This window comes from Hemibagrus wyckioides, linkage group LG06 (assembly GCF_019097595.1).
Source record: "Hemibagrus wyckioides isolate EC202008001 linkage group LG06, SWU_Hwy_1.0, whole genome shotgun sequence".
Classification (NCBI taxonomy): Eukaryota; Metazoa; Chordata; class Actinopteri; order Siluriformes; family Bagridae; genus Hemibagrus; species Hemibagrus wyckioides.
Genome location: NC_080715.1, coordinates 7,530,464 through 7,551,035, shown reverse-complemented (window position 1 = coordinate 7,551,035; position 20,572 = coordinate 7,530,464). Strand labels below are relative to the sequence as shown.

The window sequence follows — 20,572 nt, the reverse complement described above, 5'->3', positions numbered from 1 at the left end:
GAATGTAATGGAGTGGGAGTGTGTGTGTGTTGGAGTGAGTGAATGTAATGGAGTGGGAGTGTGTGTGTGTGTGTGTGTTGGAGTGAGTGAATGTAATGGAGTGGGAGTGTGTGTGTGTGTTGGAGTGAGTGAATGTAATGGAGTGGGAGTGTGTGTGTGTGTTGGAGTGAGTGAATGTAATGGAGTGGGAGTGTGTGTGTGTGTTGGAGTGAGTGAATGTAATGGAGTGGGAGTGTGTGTGTGTGTTGGAGTGAGTGAATGTAATGGAGTGGGAATGTGTGTGTGTGTGTTGGAGTGAGTGAATGTAATGGAGTGGGAGTGTGTGTGTGTGTTGGAGTGAGTGAATGTAATGGAGTGGGAGTGTGTGTGTGTGTTGGAGTGAGTGAATGTAATGGAGTGGGAGTGTGTGTGTGTGTGTGTTGGAGTGAGTGAATGTAATGGAGTGGGAGTGTGTGTGTTGGAGTGAGTGAATGTAATGGAGTGGGAGTGTGTGTGTTGGAGTGAGTGAATGTAATGGAGTGGGAGTGGGAGTGTGTGTGTTGGAGTGAGTGAATGTAATGGAGTGGGAGTGTGTGTGTGTGTGTTGGAGTGAGTGAATGTAATGGAGTGTGTGTGTGTGTGTTGGAGTGAGTGAATGTAATGGAGTGGGAGTGTGTGTGTGTGTGTGTGTGTGTGTGTGTGTTGGAGTGAGTGAATGTAATGGAGTGGGAGTGTGTGTGTGTGTTGGAGTGAGTGAATGTAATGGAGTGGGAGTGTGTGTGTGTGTTGGAGTGAGTGAATGTAATGGAGTGGGAGTGTGTGTGTGTGTTGGAGTGAGTGAATGTAATGGAGTGGGAGTGTGTGTGTGTGTTGGAGTGAGTGAATGTAATGGAGTGTGTGTGTGTGTGTGTTGGAGTGAGTGAATGTAATGGAGTGGGAGTGTGTGTGTGTTGGAGTGAGTGAATGTAATGGAGTGTGTGTGTGTGTGTGTTGGAGTGAGTGAATGTAATGGAGTGTGTGTGTGTGTGTGTGTTGGAGTGAGTGAATGTAATGGAGTGGGAGTGTGTGTGTGTGTTGGAGTGAGTGAATGTAATGGAGTGGGAGTGTGTGTGTGTGTGTGTTGGAGTGAGTGAATGTAATGGAGTGGGAGTGTGTGTGTGTGTGTGTTGGAGTGAGTGAATGTAATGGAGTGGGAGTGTGTGTGTGTGTTGGAGTGAGTGAATGTAATGGAGTGGGAGTGTGTGTGTGTGTGTGTTGGAGTGAGTGAATGTAATGGAGTGGGAGTGTGTGTGTGTGTTGGAGTGAGTGAATGTAATGGAGTGGGAGTGTGTGTGTGTGTTGGAGTGAGTGAATGTAATGGAGTGGGAGTGTGTGTGTGTGTTGGAGTGAGTGAATGTAATGGAGTGGGAGTGTGTGTGTGTGTTGGAGTGAGTGAATGTAATGGAGTGGGAGTGTGTGTGTGTGTGTGTTGGAGTGAGTGAATGTAATGGAGTGGGAGTGTGTGTGTGTGTTGGAGTGAGTGAATGTAATGGAGTGGGAGTGTGTGTGTGTGTGTGTTGGAGTGAGTGAATGTAATGGAGTGGGAGTGTGTGTGTGTGTTGGAGTGAGTGAATGTAATGGAGTGGGAGTGTGTGTGTGTGTTGGAGTGAGTGAATGTAATGGAGTGGGAGTGTGTGTGTGTGTTGGAGTGAGTGAATGTAATGGAGTGGGAGTGTGTGTGTTGGAGTGAGTGAATGTAATGGAGTGGGAGTGTGTGTGTGTGTTGGAGTGAGTGAATGTAATGGAGTGTGTGTGTGTGTGTGTGTGTGTTGGAGTGAGTGAATGTAATGGAGTGGGAGTGTGTGTGTGTTGGAGTGAGTGAATGTAATGGAGTGTGTGTGTGTGTGTGTGTGTGTGTTGGAGTGAGTGAATGTAATGGAGTGTGTGTGTGTGTGTGTGTGTGTTGGAGTGAGTGAATGTAATGGAGTGGGAGTGTGTGTGTGTGTTGGAGTGAGTGAATGTAATGGAGTGGGAGTGTGTGTGTGTGTTGGAGTGAGTGAATGTAATGGAGTGGGAGTGTGTGTGTGTGTTGGAGTGAGTGAATGTAATGGAGTGGGAGTGTGTGTGTGTGTTGGAGTGAGTGAATGTAATGGAGTGGGAGTGTGTGTGTTGGAGTGAGTGAATGTAATGGAGTGGGAGTGTGTGTGTGTGTTGGAGTGAGTGAATGTAATGGAGTGGGAGTGTGTGTGTGTGTTGGAGTGAGTGAATGTAATGGAGTGGGAGTGTGTGTGTGTGTGTGTGTGTGTGTGTGTGTGTTGGAGTGAGTGAATGTAATGGAGTGGGAGTGTGTGTGTGTGTTGGAGTGAGTGAATGTAATGGAGTGTGTGTGTGTGTGTGTGTGTGTGTTGGAGTGAGTGAATGTAATGGAGTGTGTGTGTGTGTGTGTGTGTGTTGGAGTGAGTGAATGTAATGGAGTGGGAGTGTGTGTGTGTGTTGGAGTGAGTGAATGTAATGGAGTGGGAGTGTGTGTGTGTGTTGGAGTGAGTGAATGTAATGGAGTGGGAGTGTGTGTGTTGGAGTGAGTGAATGTAATGGAGTGGGAGTGTGTGTGTGTGTTGGAGTGAGTGAATGTAATGGAGTGGGAGTGTGTGTGTTGGAGTGAGTGAATGTAATGGAGTGTGTGTGTGTGTGTGTGGGAGCATGACTTTTTAATGTTTTTCTGCTGTTTGTTGCTGTCCAGTGCCTGGTGCTGTGTTAATATTTCTGTTCTCTTTCTTCTTGCAGCTTGGACTTTGAGGAATGTGCTCACAAGCTGATCAAGATGAATTTCCCTGAGAACCAGACGGTACGTTCTCCTCATTACCCAATCCTTTCCCCCCGGATAAATATCTATTTTTAATAACCGTCTCTGCAGCTTCTTAGGAGCAGTTTAGTCCTCGTAATGTCTGTGTTTGGCAGCTGTTGATGAAGAAAGCCGGGGTTTATCCACAGATCCGGGTGTTTCCCCCGTTTTCCTGCCCTGTAACTGATCTCATGCTTTTCCTCTAGAAGTGTTCTAGCTCCCAGTTGATTGGCGCTGGAGCTGCTCGGGGAATTCAGACCCAGTTTAGTCTTCCATCTGGTTTCTAAAGCGCAGAGAGAGTACGGTCTGTGTTACAGCTCAGTCTCGCTACTTTCTGTCGTTATCATTTAGTAACTACAGGCTTAGCTTCATGCCATGTGTCCTTAGGAAGATATTTTTGAGATGACTTTCTCAAGATTTCTGAGATTTTTTTTCCCCTCTCCTGAATGTTTATCATAACTGATCAAAGTGTTTTGTTCCAGTTTTACAAGAGCATCATGCAGGCAATTACACAGTAATGGTTTTTACTAATTATTATAAAACTCTGTTACTGAAATATCTGGAAGGAGTCTCCAAATATTTGATATGTTTGGGTTTTTACAGTGAAAAATTGCGCTCATGTTGCCAGAAATTGAGACATGACCGAGCCAGAATCCTCACCGTCATGTACACTATAATACTGATTTACGATCTAGGGAGCTAGAGAGCCGATTGAGAGGGAAAGTTGAGGAATCCTCCATGCTGAGGATTCGCCATTCCGGCATTTCCACAAGGAATATAAAAAGAGCATTTGCGAAACATAACCAAAGGGCAAAGTAAGCGGGGGATCAAGCTGAAGAAGGCAGCTATAAATAGACAGAATGGGTTAACAGCTTGTGAGAGAGAGAGGCACAGCGAGAGTGTGTGTGTGTGAAAGAGTGTGAGAGAGAGTCTATTAGGGTATGAAATCCAGCTTGCAGATATAATATAACTCACTCTGGGAAAATTTCAGTGATAAAGCACTGATGTCTCCTTACATCCGCTGTAGTAATAAATTAATGAAGGCAGTGCTGTTTTAAACACACTGCAGGACGCTAGGGGGCGCCACTCGCTTCATTAATACCCCAACGTTTTGCATTATAGTCATACACGTAATACATAAAAAGCCATACAAGTAATCAGACAGAACACGTAAGGAAGTTTTCAAGCCCAGGGTTTGTGTTTAGACAGTAGACGAGGACGTATGGCTCTGAATCCCAAGACCGGATCATGAGACTGCTCAAACACTTCGAGGTTCGTCGTCAGGCACTTACTATAGACCTAAGTGGAGTTCTTTTACAAAAAATAAATAAATAAATGTAAAATGTTTTCTTAACATCACATCTTTCTAAAGGTGGAGATTTCACATTGTCACATTATGTTCTAACAAATTAAGGGAGCGCCATATGACACTAATAGATTTCTATTTATTTATCACAGAATATATGTTTTCTGCAATAGCATCAGATTTAAAAAAAATAAATGAATCAGTCAATAAATAAACTGTTTGGTCGATTTACATAATGTCTCTTTTATTTATATATATATAAATAAATAAAATAATATATTATTATATATAAGAATTTTTTCATTTATTTAGCATTAGTTAGTGTTATTTATAAATATAAAAAAATGTATGGTCTTTATTACTTAATACAATATACGACAATATAATGGGCAATACAATTAATCAAAGTAAATATATAAAATGTTATATAATTAAATTAAAAAAGCACAGAATTAATAAATAGAATCTTTTCTACAATTTTACAAATTAAGAGCATAAAAGATAATTATTACAAATCTCTATAATTAATCATTTAAAAAAAAAATGCACACAGTTAATAATGTGAAATAATTAACAAATCTTTATAATTAAAAAATAATAATAATACTTACTGATATTAACAAGAATTAATAAAAGTTATGACAAAAATCCCGATAATTAATAAAATAATTTTCGCATCATGTTATAAGTAAAAAAAAAAAAAAAAACTGATCAGGATATCCACATTATCTGTAAATATTGATGTGAATTCATCATATAGCATCGCCATGCAGAGTTTGCTTCCTGTTCATTATTATATGTTGTTTATGCTCATCACACTTTACTGTTAAAACTTCAACTGATAATAATTATGTTGACAGAGAATGAATAGGGAAACACACACACACAGACACACACAAATGTGGATTTGAACAGCGTTTCCTGTCACCGTGATGTGATTGATGAAGGGTTTTTTATCCAGAGGATGTGGTTTAGAAAATTTACTAGCATCATTAAAGTGTCATGCGATGCGTCAGGTCGGGATGCGATGAGACACAGCCGCTGTGGCAATCCGGTCGGGAAAACAGACACCAAAACCCGGCAGTTAGAAAATCCCACACAGTTGAAACAGGCTGTCTTATAAATTCACTTCTGTAATATAGTCATTAAAAGCCACTGTTAATTCCCTGAAGTCTGTTGGCAGAAATGAGTCCGCTGCTTCCTCCGGTTTCATCCCTAACTTCCTGTTTTAAAAAGAAATGAAATTATGGCTCTCGGGTCATAAGGCTTTGGAGGTATTTGTATCGTGATAGACAGGTTTGCTGGGAAGGCTTCAGAAAAATGCTGGAGCTGTACTGTTACAGTATAAATAAATGAAATGCTTGGTTTTTTTTGTTTTTTTTAAAAAAAAAATGAATCAATATATTTATGTTAAGAAAAATATTAGTACATAATGTTATTGAATAAATAAAGTACTTTACACCTCAAATGATCCAAAAATAAATTAATAATATATATATTTTTTTTTGTATTTATGTAGCTTGTTAATTTCTTAAGTTTGCAGCAAAGCTTTAAATTTGTTGATCAGATCACTTTCCTGTGTTTACCTGAAATGTTTTCCTGATATCTGCGACGTCTCTGGAAATTATAAGGACGCAATTCTAATTTATTTATCGATATTGTTATAGTGTCACCTAGATCTAGCATAAAATAGCATTTCTGCAACTGAATAAAATAAAGGAGGAATATGAAAGAGTTTTGATTTTGAAGTGGAAACGCTGCAGTGTCCAGAACATTTCTGCCTGGTTACAGACTCACTTCCTCACAGACGCAGTGTTAGTCAGCGACCTCTCTCTCTCTCTCTCTCTCTCTCTCTCTGTCTCTCGCTGCTGCTTTTGGATTTTTATTAGATCTTTTGAAATGCTGACTCTCTGGTTTTCAGCATCTGGAGCTGCTACTGGATCTAATAGTCTTCAGTAGTATCTCTGTAATGTAGCATCAGAGGACAGTGACATCACTTATCACTCCAAAATACACCAGTCTCTCACCAATCTCTCCTTCCTTCCTTCCTTCCTTCCTTCCTACTTTTCTTCCTACCTTCCTTGCATCCTATCTGAATTCCTTTCCTACCTCCCTTTGTGGCCTCCTTGCTTTATTCCTTGCATCTTTCTGCTTGTGCTTTTTCCCTGCCTTTCTTCCTTCCATGCATACCTTTTCATTTCCTTTCTTTCCTTCCTTTATTGCTTCCACATTTTTTCCTTCCTTGCTTCTTTGCTCATGTGTTTGTTTCTTTCTCCCTTTCTCTGTCCCCTCTGTGCCCCTTCTTTCTTCCTTCCTTCCTTCCTTCCTTCCTTCGTTACTTCCCTCCCTCCCTCCTTCCTTGCATCTTGTCTTTGCTCACTTCCTTCTTCCATTTTTCCTTTCTCCCTCCTCTGCATGCTCCTTTCTTCCTTCATTCCTTGATTCTTTCCTTGATTCTTCCTGCTCTGTTCTTTTTCCCTTTCCGTCTTTGCATTCTTCCTCCCTACCTTCCCTCCATCATTTCCAATGAGTTCATAAGCGTTCCTTCAATCAATAAATAAATTCACGTGCCATAGCTCGTGTTTTGAAACTGAAACGTCATTTATCTCTCATTTTTATTATTTGATCATTTATTAAAATGATGTAGAGTGAGCAGAAATGCGTATTCTGAAATGATAGTTTGGTTTATTTTCTCCACTTTGAGTGCGTACATCCACTTCAAATTTCCACACGTCTTTTTATCCCATAACTGACCAGATAAAGTACACGTTCATTCAGACTGTGTATTAAAGATACATGACCATGATGGACTCAGCTCCTCTCACTGTAGCTGTTAGTAGGAAATGTCGGGTTTTGGGATGTTATTAACTCCTGATTATTTCATGCGTCTCTTCATGTTGTTAGTTTTTTCGCCAAATATCAGTACTAAAGCTGTAGGAGGAACGTGGAGTCTCTCGAGCTCTCATTGATCCTCTCAGTGTGAGGAACGTCTGCTCCGGTCCTCACGGGCCGTTTGTCCGAGGGTTCAGGACGAGAAAATGAAATGGTGTAGTTGGCAGAGAGAGAATGATGGACAGTTATAAAGATGTAATACACACTAATGGAAATGAGGAGAGCAGATGGTGATGGTTTTTCTACACACACACACACACACTTCTTTTACTCTTTTCTTGATGCCTGGTTCTTTTTCTTTCTTTCCCTCCTTTCATCCTTTCTTTTGTCTGTTTCATTCTTTTTTTTATCTTTTCTTTCATCCTTTCTCTTTCATCCTTCCTTCCTTCCATCCTTCCTTCCTTGTGTTTCCCTCTTTTTTCCTTTCTCTTATCTCCTTCCTTCCTTCCTTCCTTCCTTCCATCCTTGCACCCTTTCTCTATTCCATTACTTCCACCCTTCATTACTTACTCACATCCCCCTTCCTTCTATCCTGCTAACTCCCCCTCTACCTTTTATCCTTCCATCCTTCATTGTTGCCTCACTCTGAGGTCAGTGACACTGGACATCCATTTCTTTCTTTCTGTATCAGAGAAGCTCTTCATGAGACACAGCTCATATATAAAGTACAAACTCGCTCAGGCTCGCTGTGCTTCATGTTGCTTTAGGCTGAAAAAATAATAATCCACACGGGAAGTACAGATCAAACTCGTCCTGAAAGCAGTGTTCTCCCTGGTGTTTAATAATAAACACATTTTAGATTTATTATAATGTTTGATTTTGGAATATTTTAATAAATTGACTTCAGAACAAAAGAAACAAAACAAACAGAGGTTCAAACGCCAGACATTAGTAATACACTCATTAATAGTTCCACGGGTTTGATGATAAGGTAAAGTCCCGGTCCCTCATCCTGAAGAGATTCCCTTTTTCTTTCTCCTCCCCGAGGCAGATTTCCTCTTTTCGCTTCCACATGCCTTCAGTTTGTGGAGATGGATGAAGCATTAGGGCGGATAATGAGGGAATCAGTGACCTGTTCACGGGCAGAGAAAAGCCCAGCCATTTAATCTCACCCACAAGCTTCAGTGTGTTCAGGGATGATTTAATTAGCCAGGCTGTCTCTCTGAGCGTGCGAGAGAGGATTGGCTAAAATAACATCCGCCGTGATGCTTTATTAATTACTGTGTCATCTGTAAGAAGACATCGTGAAACCTTGGAAGTGTTACCACTTAAAAGTAACTTATATTTACTTTTAGCGTGTATATGTGTATGGTGTGTGTGTGTGTATGGTGTGTGTGTGTGTGTGTAGGATAGAAGCAGAGGGCAGTGAGGATTTAAAATACACCCTGAATCTGAATGTGTATTATAATATAAAATTGAGTGTGTCTGTGTGTAAGCTGTAAATCTGTTTAGAACCCAAACAACTCACTGTACTGAGTGCTAAAACTTCTACATGACTAGAACACAGGTCCAGTCTCATTGACTTCGTCTTCAGGACATGTGCACTTGGTGTCTAAATCTTCCTTCCTTTATTGCATTTTTCCCCCTCTCCCTTAATTTCCTCTCTTTATTGCTCCCCACCCCTTTCCTTTTCTTTCCTTCCCTTCCTTGCTTTTCTTTTTTCTTTCCTTCCATCATTGCGCTCTCTCTTTCATTCTGTTTTCATTCTTTCTCCTCCCTTTTCTTTTTTTTCTTTCCTTCTTTTCTTTCCTCCCATTTTTCCTTCTGTCCTAGTCTTTCATTGCTTTATCTCTTCCTTCCTTTCTTCCTTCCTTCCTTCATTGCATCTTCCCCTCTCCCTTAATTTCCCCTCTCTATTGCTTTTTTTCTCCTTTCCTTTCTTGCTTTTCTTCTTTCCTTCTTTCATTTCTTTTCTTTTCTTTTCTTTTCTTTTCCTTCCTTCCTTCCTTCCTTCCTTCCTTCCTTCCTTCCTTCCTTCCTTCCTTCTTTCCCCTCTCCCTTAATTTCCTCTCTTTATTGCTTTTTTCTCCTTTCCTTTTCTTTCCTTCCTTGCTTTTCTTTTTTCCTTCCTTCATTTCTTTCTTCCTTCTTTCCTTCCTCTCATTAGAGCTTCATCTGCATTGGTCTTCAGGTCCCGTGCTCTTTGTGTCTGAATGTTTCATCAGCTCACTAATCCAGCCCTTGAGTGAATTCCTCAGCATCTGATCTGCTGATGGTTGACGTGTTAAAAGTTCTCACTGCTGTGTGGTGTTGAAGTCGATAAGCTGACGATGTTGTCATGATGACGTCTTGTGGGAGCAGGTTTACGGTTGCCAAGCTCGCTGCCTCCACACATCTGTATATGCCTATAAAATAATATGAATGAAGATCTGAACATGTTTTTTTTCTCCTTTCTTCCCAAAATATATGGTCTAGAGGGGGTGGGTTCCAGTCTGTACTGAATATTTTTGACTTCTGACATCTGGATATGAATGGAGCACAAGATCTGTGCCATTATTTGAATCCAGGCTGATGTTTATCATGAGGGTTTGAATGGTGTGTGTGTGTGTAATAATAGCACTGATCAGTGTTTCTGTGTCTCTGCAGAAGGAGCTGTGTAACATGATCCTGGACTGCTGTGCACAACAGAGAACCTACGAGAAGTTCTTTGGTCTTCTGGCTGGGGTGAGGCTCGTCTCTTCACACTCACCTACATCTCCATTTACCACAATGTTTGTTTTTTTACCTACCTGCCATTTTACATGTCTATTTAAATATGTCTTTTTACCTGTCTACTGCACTGTCTGGCTGTATAACTGTCTGATTACCTGCCTACCTGTCTATTTATTTCCTTATCTCCCTCTGTTTATTTATCTACCTGTCTGATTACTCACTTATCTCTCTGTCAGTCTGTCTACCTGTCTGTTCGCCTGCTTATCTCTCCGTCAGTCTGTTTATCTACCTGTTAATTTAACTACCCGTCTGTTTCCTTTGTTTATATCCCTTTCCGTGTGTGTATCTTACTTTTTGTTGATCACCCTCTTTGTTCATCTCCCTTTCTTTTTGTTCATCTCTGTCTATTTATCTCCCTTTCTCTTTCTTCATCTCCTTCTTTTTGTGTTTATATCCTTGTCTGTCTATTTATCTCCACTTCGGTTTGTTTATCTTTTTGTCTGTTTATTTATCTCCCTCCTTTTGTTTATCTCCTTGTCTGTTTGTTTATCTCTTTCTGTTTGTTTGTCTTAGTTTATGTTGATCACCCTCTTTGTTTATCTCCCTTTCTGTTTATTTATCTCCCTGTTTTTGTTTATCTCTTTGTCTGTTTTTCTTCCCCTTTCTGTTTATTTATCTCCTTGTCTGTTATCTTCCTTTCTGTTTATCTCCTTGACTGTGTATTTATCTCCCTGTATGGTTATCTCCCTGTCTGCTTATTTAACTCCCTTTGTTTGTTTATCTCCCTTTTGGTTTATCTCATCGTTTATTAATCTGTCTGTTTGTTTATTTATCTCCCTGTATGTTTATCTCCCTTTCTGTTTATTTATATCCTTGTCTGTTTTGTCTGTTTATTTATCTCACTATCTGTTTATCTCCCTTTCTGTTTGTACTTCTCAATGTCTGTTTATTTACCTCCCTGCTTGTTTGTCTGCCTACCTGTTTAATTGTTTACCTGTCTGTTTATTTACTTTTCTTCATCTGTTTATCTCCTTGTCTGTTTCTCCATTTGTTTATTTATCTCCCTGTATGTTTATCTGCCTGTCTGCTTATTTAACTCCCTTTCTGTTTGTTTATCTCCCTTTTGGTTTATCTCATCGTTTATTAATCTGTCTGTTTATTTATTTACCTGTCTGTTTATTTATCTCCCTGTCTGTTTTGTCTGTTTATTTATCTCACTATCTGTTTATCTCCCTGTCTGTTTGTTTACCTACCTGTTTAATTGCTTACCTGTCTGTTTATTTACTTTTCTTCATCTGTTTGTTTATCTCCCTTTTGGTTTATCTCATCGTTTATTAATCTGTCTGTTTATTTATTTCCCTGTCTGTTTATTTATCTCCCTTTCTGTTTATTTATTTACTTGTCTGTTTATTTATCTCCCTGTCTGTTTTGTCTGTTTATTTATCTCACTATCTGTTTATCTCCCTGTCTGTTTGTCTACCTACCTGTTTAATTGCTTACCTGTCTGTTTATTTACTTTTCTTCATCTGTTTGTTTATCTCCCCGTCTGACTATTTACTTACCTATCTGTTTACCTACTGATCTCCCTGTCAGTTTACCAACCTGTTTATTTTATCCATCTCTCCACTCACCCACCCATGTGCCTGTCTGCTTACCCAGCTGTCTATCTTGTCCATACACCTGTCTGTCTACCTGTCTCTTCTCTACCTGTCCATTGACCTACTTGTCTCTCTGCATATTTCCCACTAGATGGTTTCATCTTACTGTTCGTCTCTGTGTGGTTATAAAAATCTCGTCACTCACGGGGGGAAAATTTGAAACTCGAACCCATGGTGTTTTTCAATCTTTCCCTTCTGTAGGTTTTGTATAGACAGATTTTCTACAGACGGTTACAGGAAAGATTAAATGCACACTCTCTTTAGAAAGCCTGAACCACGAACCATCACAGTCTTTTTCTCAGAGTCTATTTATACCTTAGGGTTGCTAATTGGTGATTTTATTTCTGTCTGGATCGTTGATATCATCAGAAGTTATTTTGTTTCTAAGTTTGAAGTTTTTTTTTTCTTTCCTCTGCTGTATCCAGAGAATTTTAAAACACAAAACTCCTAGAAACTTGGTGCCTGAGGGTGAGTGTTTTATCACGTAGGAGACATGCAGATTTTTTTTTTTTTTATTACAGACGCCACACTGAGAGACAACAGGCTTCATGTTTCTTTTTTATTTATTTTTTTGTTATAAAAATCTCTCCTTTGTCTGTGTCTGCATCTGTCCATGAGCTTCACTTTCCATTCCTCTTCCTTCCTTCCTTCCTTCCGGCCCGGCTGATCGACTCCAGCCTGGCGATTCATCTCATTACCTATTTTATTTCCTGCTGTCTGTCTCTCCACGACTCTGTGGTTTATATCTCCCTCTGTGAATCTCTGCAGAGGTTCTGCTTGTTGAAGAAGGAGTACATGGAGAGTTTTGAGGCCATCTTCCAGGAGCAGTACGAAACCATTCACAGGCTGGAGACCAACAAACTTCGCAACGTGGCTCGAATGTTCGCACACCTCCTTTATACAGACTCCGTCCCGTGGAGCGTGAGTTTTTGGGGTTTTTTAAAGCATTCCTTCCTGCTTAATAATGGAATAATACACATCTCCTAGAGCTAGTGAAATGACTCATCACTTAGTCACAAAGATGGTGTTGCTTTCAGCATAGAAAACCATTAACAGCCTTTTCATTTAATCGGAATTATATCGCCTTAAAGAAAAAGCCATTTTTGGTTGCTATACTGAAGCTCATTTTTAAATACTGAACTGGTCTGTAATTTCCCGCAGGTTCTAGAGTGCATTCGAATGAGCGAAGAGACGACGACGTCCTCTAGCCGTATTTTTGTCAAGATCCTCTTCCAGGAGCTGTGCGCCTACATGGGGCTTCCGAAGCTCAACGAGAGACTCAAGGACATGTGAGTTGCCCCTGATGGATTTGTGCCTTTTTAAGTTTTCCTCTTAAACGCACGTGTGTTAACAATGCTGTTTTGTCGCCAGGACTCTGCAGCCGTTCTTCGAAGGCCTGTTCCCGCGTGACAACCCGCGAAACACCAGATTCGCCATCAATTTCTTCACCTCCATCGGTCTCGGTGGCCTCACGTAAGAAACACCTCTTTTTCTCTGTAGGCCATGTGCACATATATTACATTTCTCTATAGTATGATAATGCTAACCTTTTACAGGGCGATTTTGTTGAAATGTCAAGCTTAGAATGAGGAAAATAAAGTTTAGGGGTTTAACCGCTGTGATTAAATGTCACCAGTTGCCAAGCAAACATACAGCCTAATAACGTGTTAATAATCCAACTGATAAATGCAGTGGACTTGAATTTGAATAACGAGGCCAATCAAAAGGTGGCTGGACATAAAGTAGCCTTGGGTGTGTCGCAATCAGCTCTCTAGTACCCTTACTGATTAATTCGGGATACAGTTTAGGAAATTAAAACAGTACTTTAAAATGTCACCACTGGCATTTATCAGCAACATACAGGATCGATAAATCAGACATTATCCTTTTTGTTACATATCCTTGCAGCATTTCTAGCTAGTGGATTTTTTCAGTTCGTTTATAGAGCATCAAATAAAGCTACTAACGTACATCAAAAATCGTTCGAAACCTACAACAGCGATAACAAGCTACTTACACTTGTAGACGAAGTTGGCCGAGAGTTAATGTTATTTCCAGTAAGAGAACATAGTAAGTATTGATTCTGCTCACTGGTTTTTGTAATGCATTGTGTGATTTTTTTTTTTTTAAGCTAGAGAACGACGGAAGGATTTTGCGATACAGAGAGATAGAGAGAGAAGTTTAAATGGTCGACTCCCTGATCAGCTGAATTAGGTAGCGGATTGAGACGTAGCCTTTGTAACCAAAACAACATGGCATCTGTAATAAGGACAGAATAAATAATTGGGGATGACAGGATGGACATTTAAACATCATTTTAATGCCGCATTTAAAAAATCTCCCGAATGTAGTGTTTGGTAGAAAAAATATAAGTACGGAATAAAACATTCAGGGTTTTGTAAAACTATCAACAACAGGGTTTAGTGACCTCACAAGTTTTACCGCCGCTTATTTTCCAATAACAGCATGTTCCAAAGTATTTTATTGCGCTTATAGTGCAGTGATTTGCCAGCAGTTGATTTGTTTTCTTTTTAAAAACATCGTTATTTTTATATGTATATAATTCTGTTTAATTATTTACGTGATTATGTTGCCTGTTAATATTAGTGCAAAATCTTTGTTTGAAAATCTTCTATACTCTGTTATGGGCTAAACAGTTTTTCAGCTTAGTGAGGGAAAAGAATATCATTTTATGAAGTTAAAAAAAAAAATCTAGATGGGATAATAAGTAAGAATTTTAGGAAAAGTTTCAAATATGAATAACAGATCTAATTATGTCTTATGAATTATTTTATGAGGTGAGGTCAGGTGTTGAATTGTTAGTGGATTATGAACGTGTTATTAAGGGATTTCATTTAAAACGCATCGTGAATTAATAAAAGGTGCAAGTTCTATAATGAGCCTGACTGAGCTCAAACGATAACAAGAAGCTGGCTTCGAAACAAGCCTCGGCTTTCAGACAACAGTTTATCACAGATGGAAAGATGGCACAGAGTTTATTTACAATATTGACAGTGTCTGTTGTTATGATGTGTTTTGTAGATCATGGAGCCATGGGCTTGTGCTATTATTAGTTCTGGTACACGCCAGCTCTTAGATGAGCTCTAATGTCTGCTAAATCTCTCTCTCTCTCTCTCTCTCTAACAGAGATGAGCTAAGAGAGCATCTAAAGAATGCCCCAAAGATGATCATGACCCAGAACCAGGACGTCGAGTCATCGGACTCTTCCTCCTCCTCGTCCTCATCATCAGACTCTTCATCCTCGGGCAGTGACAGTAGTGACTCGGACTCCTCCAGTGACTCGGATGACTCGTCCAGCAGCTCCAGCTCTTCAGGTACACACTAGTCCCTCTGTCTTTCCTTGCTCATCCTTCCGTGTACCAATCCCTGTCTCAGTACATTCGCTCATTTCTCAGTGCACCAGGTCATCCCTGAGTATAATAATCCCTCTCTCAGTATACTCACTTATCTTAGTATACTAATCCCTCTCTGTATACTCGATTATCTTAGTATACTAATCCCTCTCTCAGTATACTTGCTTATCTTAGTATACTAATCCCTCTCTCAGTATACTCGCTTATCTTAGTATACTAATCCCTCTCTCAGTACACTCACTCATCCTTCAGTGTATCAATCCCTTGCCCAGTTCAGTCACTCATCCTTCAGTATATTAATCCCTCTCCCACTTCCTTTGCAAATTTCTCAGTATACTAATCCTCCTTTCAGTACACTAACTCATCCCCCAATATACTAATCCCTCTCTCGGTACACTTGCTCATATCTCAGAATACTAATCCCTCTCTCAGTACATTCACTATTCTGAGTATACTAATCCTTTTCTCAGTTCATTAACTTGTCCCTGAGTATACTAATCCCTCTCTCAGTACACTTGCTCATCTCTGAATACTAATCCACCTCCCAGTAAACTCGCTCGTTTCTGTATACTCATCCCTCAGAATACTAGCTCATCCCGCAGTATACTAGCTCATCCCTCAATATACCAACTCATCCCGCAGTATACTAGCTCATCCCTCAATATACCAACTCATCCCGCAGTATACTAGCTCATCCCTCAATATACCAACTCATCCCGCAGTATACCAACTCATTCTCTGCAGTATACTAACTCACTACTCTCAGTACACTAACCCATCCCTCAGTATACTTATCCCTCTTCCAGTGCATTAGTCCATTCCGTTGTGCACTAGCCTGTCTGTCCTCAATGACACTGTATATATATAAATAGAAAAATTGCAGCACAAAACGAGAGATGAGTTTCTAGGGAAAGATCAGTATACTCACTCATCCCTCAGTACACAAACTCTAAGTGCACTAATCTCTCTTGCAGTATACCAAACTATCCCGCAGTATACCAACTCATCCCCCAGTATACTAACCCATCTCGCAGTATACTAGCTTATCCCTCAGTATACTAATCCCCCTCTCAGTACACTAACCCATCCTTCAGTATACTTATCCCTCCAGTGCATTAGTCCATTCCTTTGTGCACTAGCCTGTCTGTCCTCAATGACCCTGTATACGTAAAAAGAAAAAAAATTGCAGCACAAGACGAGAGATCGGTTTCTAGAGAAACAGGAAAAAGGAGATGATATGAGCGTATCATTTCCAGCGCATCATTTCCTCCTTATCGTTTCCAGCCTGTCAGGTGCTCAGAGATGAGTGCAGGTACTCTGTTATTTAGAGCTTTATATAAACAGCAAAGGGCTTTAAAAGACTGCTGTAAATGAACCCTGCAGTAAGTGAAGTGATGCTGAATCAGCTGTAGCCTTTGTATTAGTGTGTGTGTGTGTGTGTGTGTGTGTGTGTGTGTGAGTGCTTTAAATGGCTTCTTGTATATGCTTTAATTGGCTTATTGTGCTAGTTAAGGGTGTGTTGTAGTCTAAATGACAGGTCACACACACACAGATGTCTCTTCGTGACTGAGCATTAGCATCCAGCTAATGAGGATGAGAGTTACTCAGTAATAGACGGAAGACAGACACACACACGCACACACTGTGGAAAGCTTTACAGTGGTGACCTGGTTTGAGGCTGTCAGAACTCACTGGTGTAATTCTTAAGGGTATTCAGCAGCAGGCTCTGTCACCCCCCAACACACACACACACACAGCCTGAAACGAGTTCCAGTCATGTCCTAATTCAGAACGTTTATTGAGTGACCTTGTTTCCCCCCCTTGAATTTCCCCCAGTTTCTCCCAACATAATTTATAATACATGAGTGACTGACAAGTCCATCCATGCAGCATCATTGCATCAGTGCAGTGCAGGGAATTTACAGCTCCTTTAAAACTTACTTCCACAAATTCAAAATGAAAGCCCCTGATAACTTTTTTTTCCTCCATAATTATCTACACCACACAATGACTTGACTGAAGCACTGTCTGCTTTCCTCGTACTAATTGTTTCTGCTATTTCTGCTGTTCCACAGACTCGGACATGAAGCGGAAAAAGGTTTCTCAGCGTGGAAAGAAGCATAAGGAGAAGAGCTCTAAACCTGACTGTCCTCCAGAAGTGAGACAAAACAAAAGGAACCAGAGACGAGATGAAAGCGTGGAGGACCTCCAAAGACGACAGGACAAATCCCATAAGGACTCTCCTGACAAGCGAGATCGTGGGCGAAGGGACTCACCTGATGTGCAAGAGCGTGGGCGAAAGCACTCTCCAGACATGCGAGCACGTGGGAGAAGAGACTCGCCTGATGCACGAGCTAGTGGGAGAAAAGACTCGCCTGATGATCATGGGCGAAAGCACTCTCCAGACATGCGAGCACGTGGGAGAAAAGACTCGCCTGATGATCATGGGCGAAAGGACTCTCCAGATGAGCGTGGGCGTGGCAGAAAGGACTCGCCTGTTGCACGAGAGCGCAGGAGAAGAGACTCACCTGATGGACATGGCATAAGGGACTCGCCTGATGAGCGTGGGCGTGGCAGAAGGGACTCGCCTGTTGCACGAGAGCGTGGGAGACGGGACTCGCCTGATGCGCGAGAGCGTGGGAGACGGGACTCGCCTGATGCGCGAGAGCGTGGGAGACGGGACTCGCCTGATGCGCGAGAGCGTGGGAGACGGGACTCGCCTGATGCGCGAGAGCGCGGCAGAAAGGGCTCGCCTGATGCGCGAGAGCGCGGCAGAAAGGGCTCGCCTGATGCGCGAGAGCGCGGCAGAAAGATCTCGCCTGATGCGCGAGAGCGCGGCAGAAAGATCTCGCCTGATGCGCGAGAGCGCGGCAGAAAGGGCTCGCCTGATGCGCGAGAGCGCGGCAGAAAGGGCTCGCCTGATGCGCGAGAGCGCGGCAGAAAGATCTCGCCTGATGCGCGAGAGCGCGGCAGAAAGATCTCGCCTGATGCGCGAGAGCGCGGCAGAAAGATCTCGCCTGATGCGCGAGAGCGCGGCAGAAAGATCTCGCCTGATGCGCGAGAGCGCGGCAGAAAGATCTCGCCTGATGCGCGAGAGCGCGGCAGAAAGATCTCGCCTGATGCGCGAGAGCGCGGCAGACGGGACTCGCCTGATGCGCGAGAGCGCGGCAGACGGGACTCGCCTGATGCGCGAGAGCGCGGCAGACGGGACTCGCCTGATGCGCGAGAGCGCGGCAGACGGGACTCGCCTGATGCGCGAGAGCGCGGCAGACGGGACTCGCCTGATGCGCGAGAGCGCGGCAGACGGGACTCGCCTGATGCGCGAGAGCGCGGCAGACGGGACTCGCCTGATGCGCGAGAGCGCGGCAGACGGGACTCGCCTGATGCGCGAGAGCGCAGGCGGAAGGACTCTCCTGTTGCGCGAGAGCGTTCACGAAAGGAAACGCCTGACAAGGGAGAACGCAAGGATCGGCAATACAAAAACCGAGAGAACGAGGACTCGCGTAAGTACAAGGACACCATGAGAGACAGAGAGCGCCGACGCAGCCAAGAGAAAGAGAGGTCAAAGTCAAAATCTCAGGAGAGAAGCAGCAAAGACTATAGGAATGGAATGGAGCGTGAGGACAAGGAGAACCGGTACAGAGAGTCCAGGAGGAGAGAGGACAGGAGCGTGGAGAGATCGCCCAGAAGACGCAGATAGCCCACAGCACGGGATAAATCGGTTATTACGTTGCAACCTTAACTTTGGACCATGTTTCTGTACAAACTAGCAGTGCATTGTGGGAAATATGGACGGTTTTAGATTCCCATTGGACTGTAGAAATTTGAGAAAAGTGTTTGGAACCTGGAGGATATTTTGTATTTTCAGAATTCCTGAAAAATGTTTTGTGTTTATATGACCATTAAAAGAATCGATTAAACAACTGGCTTCGGTGTTTCATTTGAAATGTGGCCTTGATTTAATATCTCACCAGTCTTACCAGATACTTACATGGCAGCAGAACAATAAACAACATCTAATCACATTTTTTGCATACATTGTGGGTGGATGTTTGTATGCGACTATTAAACACAGTGATGTTAGGTGTTGGGTTTAAAGTCCATGCCAGTAAAATAAATAAATGCACCTTAAACGTTTTCTTTTTTCATTTAGTTTGTTCTGCCTAATTTTGTAGCTTTTTCATTCATGTGTGTTCAGGGGGGAAAAATGGTGAATCCTGAATGGGACAGACTTTATTCTAAAAGTGTGAAAGGTTCCTAAAAATATGCAAATAAAATGTGTGTTAAATATTGGTATGTTTATTCCTTTTTTCTTTGTGACAGGAAAAATAATGTCCAGTCAGGCAGACATCCTGTCTCTCCTGTTCTTGGTCATTCTGTAAAGAAAACAACACACAAACCAACACTGTCACTTCTAATCTCACGAGCGCTGACGCTGATGCGTCCTTTCTGCCCTCCAGGAGCTGGGAAAAAGAAGCAGGCTGCACTTTAATAAAGCCACCGTTCACCTCTCAGAGGGTAAACAGTGAATGCCTAACCTAGAAACGCGTCCTGCCTTTGTAGTGGTATGTAATGGGGTGTAGACTGTCCTTTGTGATCATGCAGCAGCCAATCACAAGCTCCTTAGAGTGCAGGATGTGGACAACGGAGCGGAGGCTCTGTGGATTGACGGATAGTCGGGTAAACGGACTTCATTGAAACGGTGGAAATCATTTTCTTTGGCTCTATTTGAGGCATGTCCCTATTTCTGAGTTTACAACTGTAGATAGTTTTTTATTTTCTCTGAATCAGTTGGCAGTAGCATGGCTCGTTTTTCAAGCTCTAACTTCCAACAAATTTCAAAGGTAAATAGAGCAGTAGATGTTATTGATCTCCATGGTGAAATTTGTGTGCAATACAGAGTGTAAAGTTCTTAAAATAAGCAGCAGGAGAGGAAGCATGTTTTTCCAACTTGAGTTATTCACATAAACAGAGGGATCGATCCAACATGGAGAAATTAGACAATAAAGTATAACACTGAATATACATACATATACTCACCTGTTAGTGGGTGGGATATATTAGACAGCAAGTGAACATTTTGTCCACTCTCCAATCAAGAATCTGTGCTGATCTGTGAGGCCCCACCTCGCAACTTACAGGACTGAAATGATCTGCTGCTAACATATTGGAGGCAGATACCACAGCACACCTTCAGGGATCAAGTGGAGTCCATGCCTCAATGGGTCATGGCTGTTTTGGCAGCAAAAGGGAGACCAACACAATAATGAATGGATGGATGGATGGAGAGAGGGAAAATAAATGGTAGGACAGGGATTATGAAAATGATAGTGGAAATACGGAATTGATGGATGGAGGAGTTAAGATGGATAAATTAAGAGGATATATAGATGTAAAGCTAATAAATGGAGAAAGGAAGAATATTAAATATAATTAAATTAAATAAAGATGGATGGATGGGAATCCATCCCTCCATCCATCCTTCCATCCCTCTCACCCACATGGAAGGATGCATGATGAATCTTCTAACACTTTTGGATGAATGGATGGAAGATGGAGCCTTCTTACATGGATGCTTGGAATCTTGCACATTGGATCGAAAGATGGATGGATGAAATCTTCCCAAATGGATGGATAGATGGACTGAAAGCCACAGTGGATGGACAGATGGATGCGGATAATCTCCCACACTGGATGGATGAATTATGGAATCATTTTGCATATCAAATGGGTGGATGAATGGAACATTATTTGTATCTGCAATATTACACTGAATATATACAGAATGAAACTCTAAAACAAACAAACAAATAAATAAAACCAGATCCATAATAATAAAAGGAATGAACAGATAGATAGACATATACAATTGTGTGATTCTATATTATTC

At 41.6% G+C, this 20,572-nt stretch overlaps 1 protein-coding gene across 1 annotated transcript in view; it reads left to right on the top strand.

The window, feature by feature from the left end:
• Positions 1 to 18,892, top strand: part of cwc22 (CWC22 spliceosome associated protein homolog) — a 45,256-nt gene extending 26,364 nt beyond the window's left edge. Inside the window, exons 15-21 of the mRNA XM_058392250.1 lie at positions 2,743 to 2,803; positions 9,585 to 9,662; positions 12,077 to 12,229; positions 12,470 to 12,597; positions 12,680 to 12,781; positions 14,456 to 14,643; positions 16,758 to 18,892. Coding sequence (XP_058248233.1) covers positions 2,743 to 2,803; positions 9,585 to 9,662; positions 12,077 to 12,229; positions 12,470 to 12,597; positions 12,680 to 12,781; positions 14,456 to 14,643; positions 16,758 to 18,382 — 2,335 coding nt within the window. The 3' untranslated portion in view covers positions 18,383 to 18,892. The remainder of the gene's footprint in view (positions 1 to 2,742; positions 2,804 to 9,584; positions 9,663 to 12,076; positions 12,230 to 12,469; positions 12,598 to 12,679; positions 12,782 to 14,455; positions 14,644 to 16,757) is intronic.
• Positions 18,893 to 20,572: the final 1,680 nt, after the last annotated feature.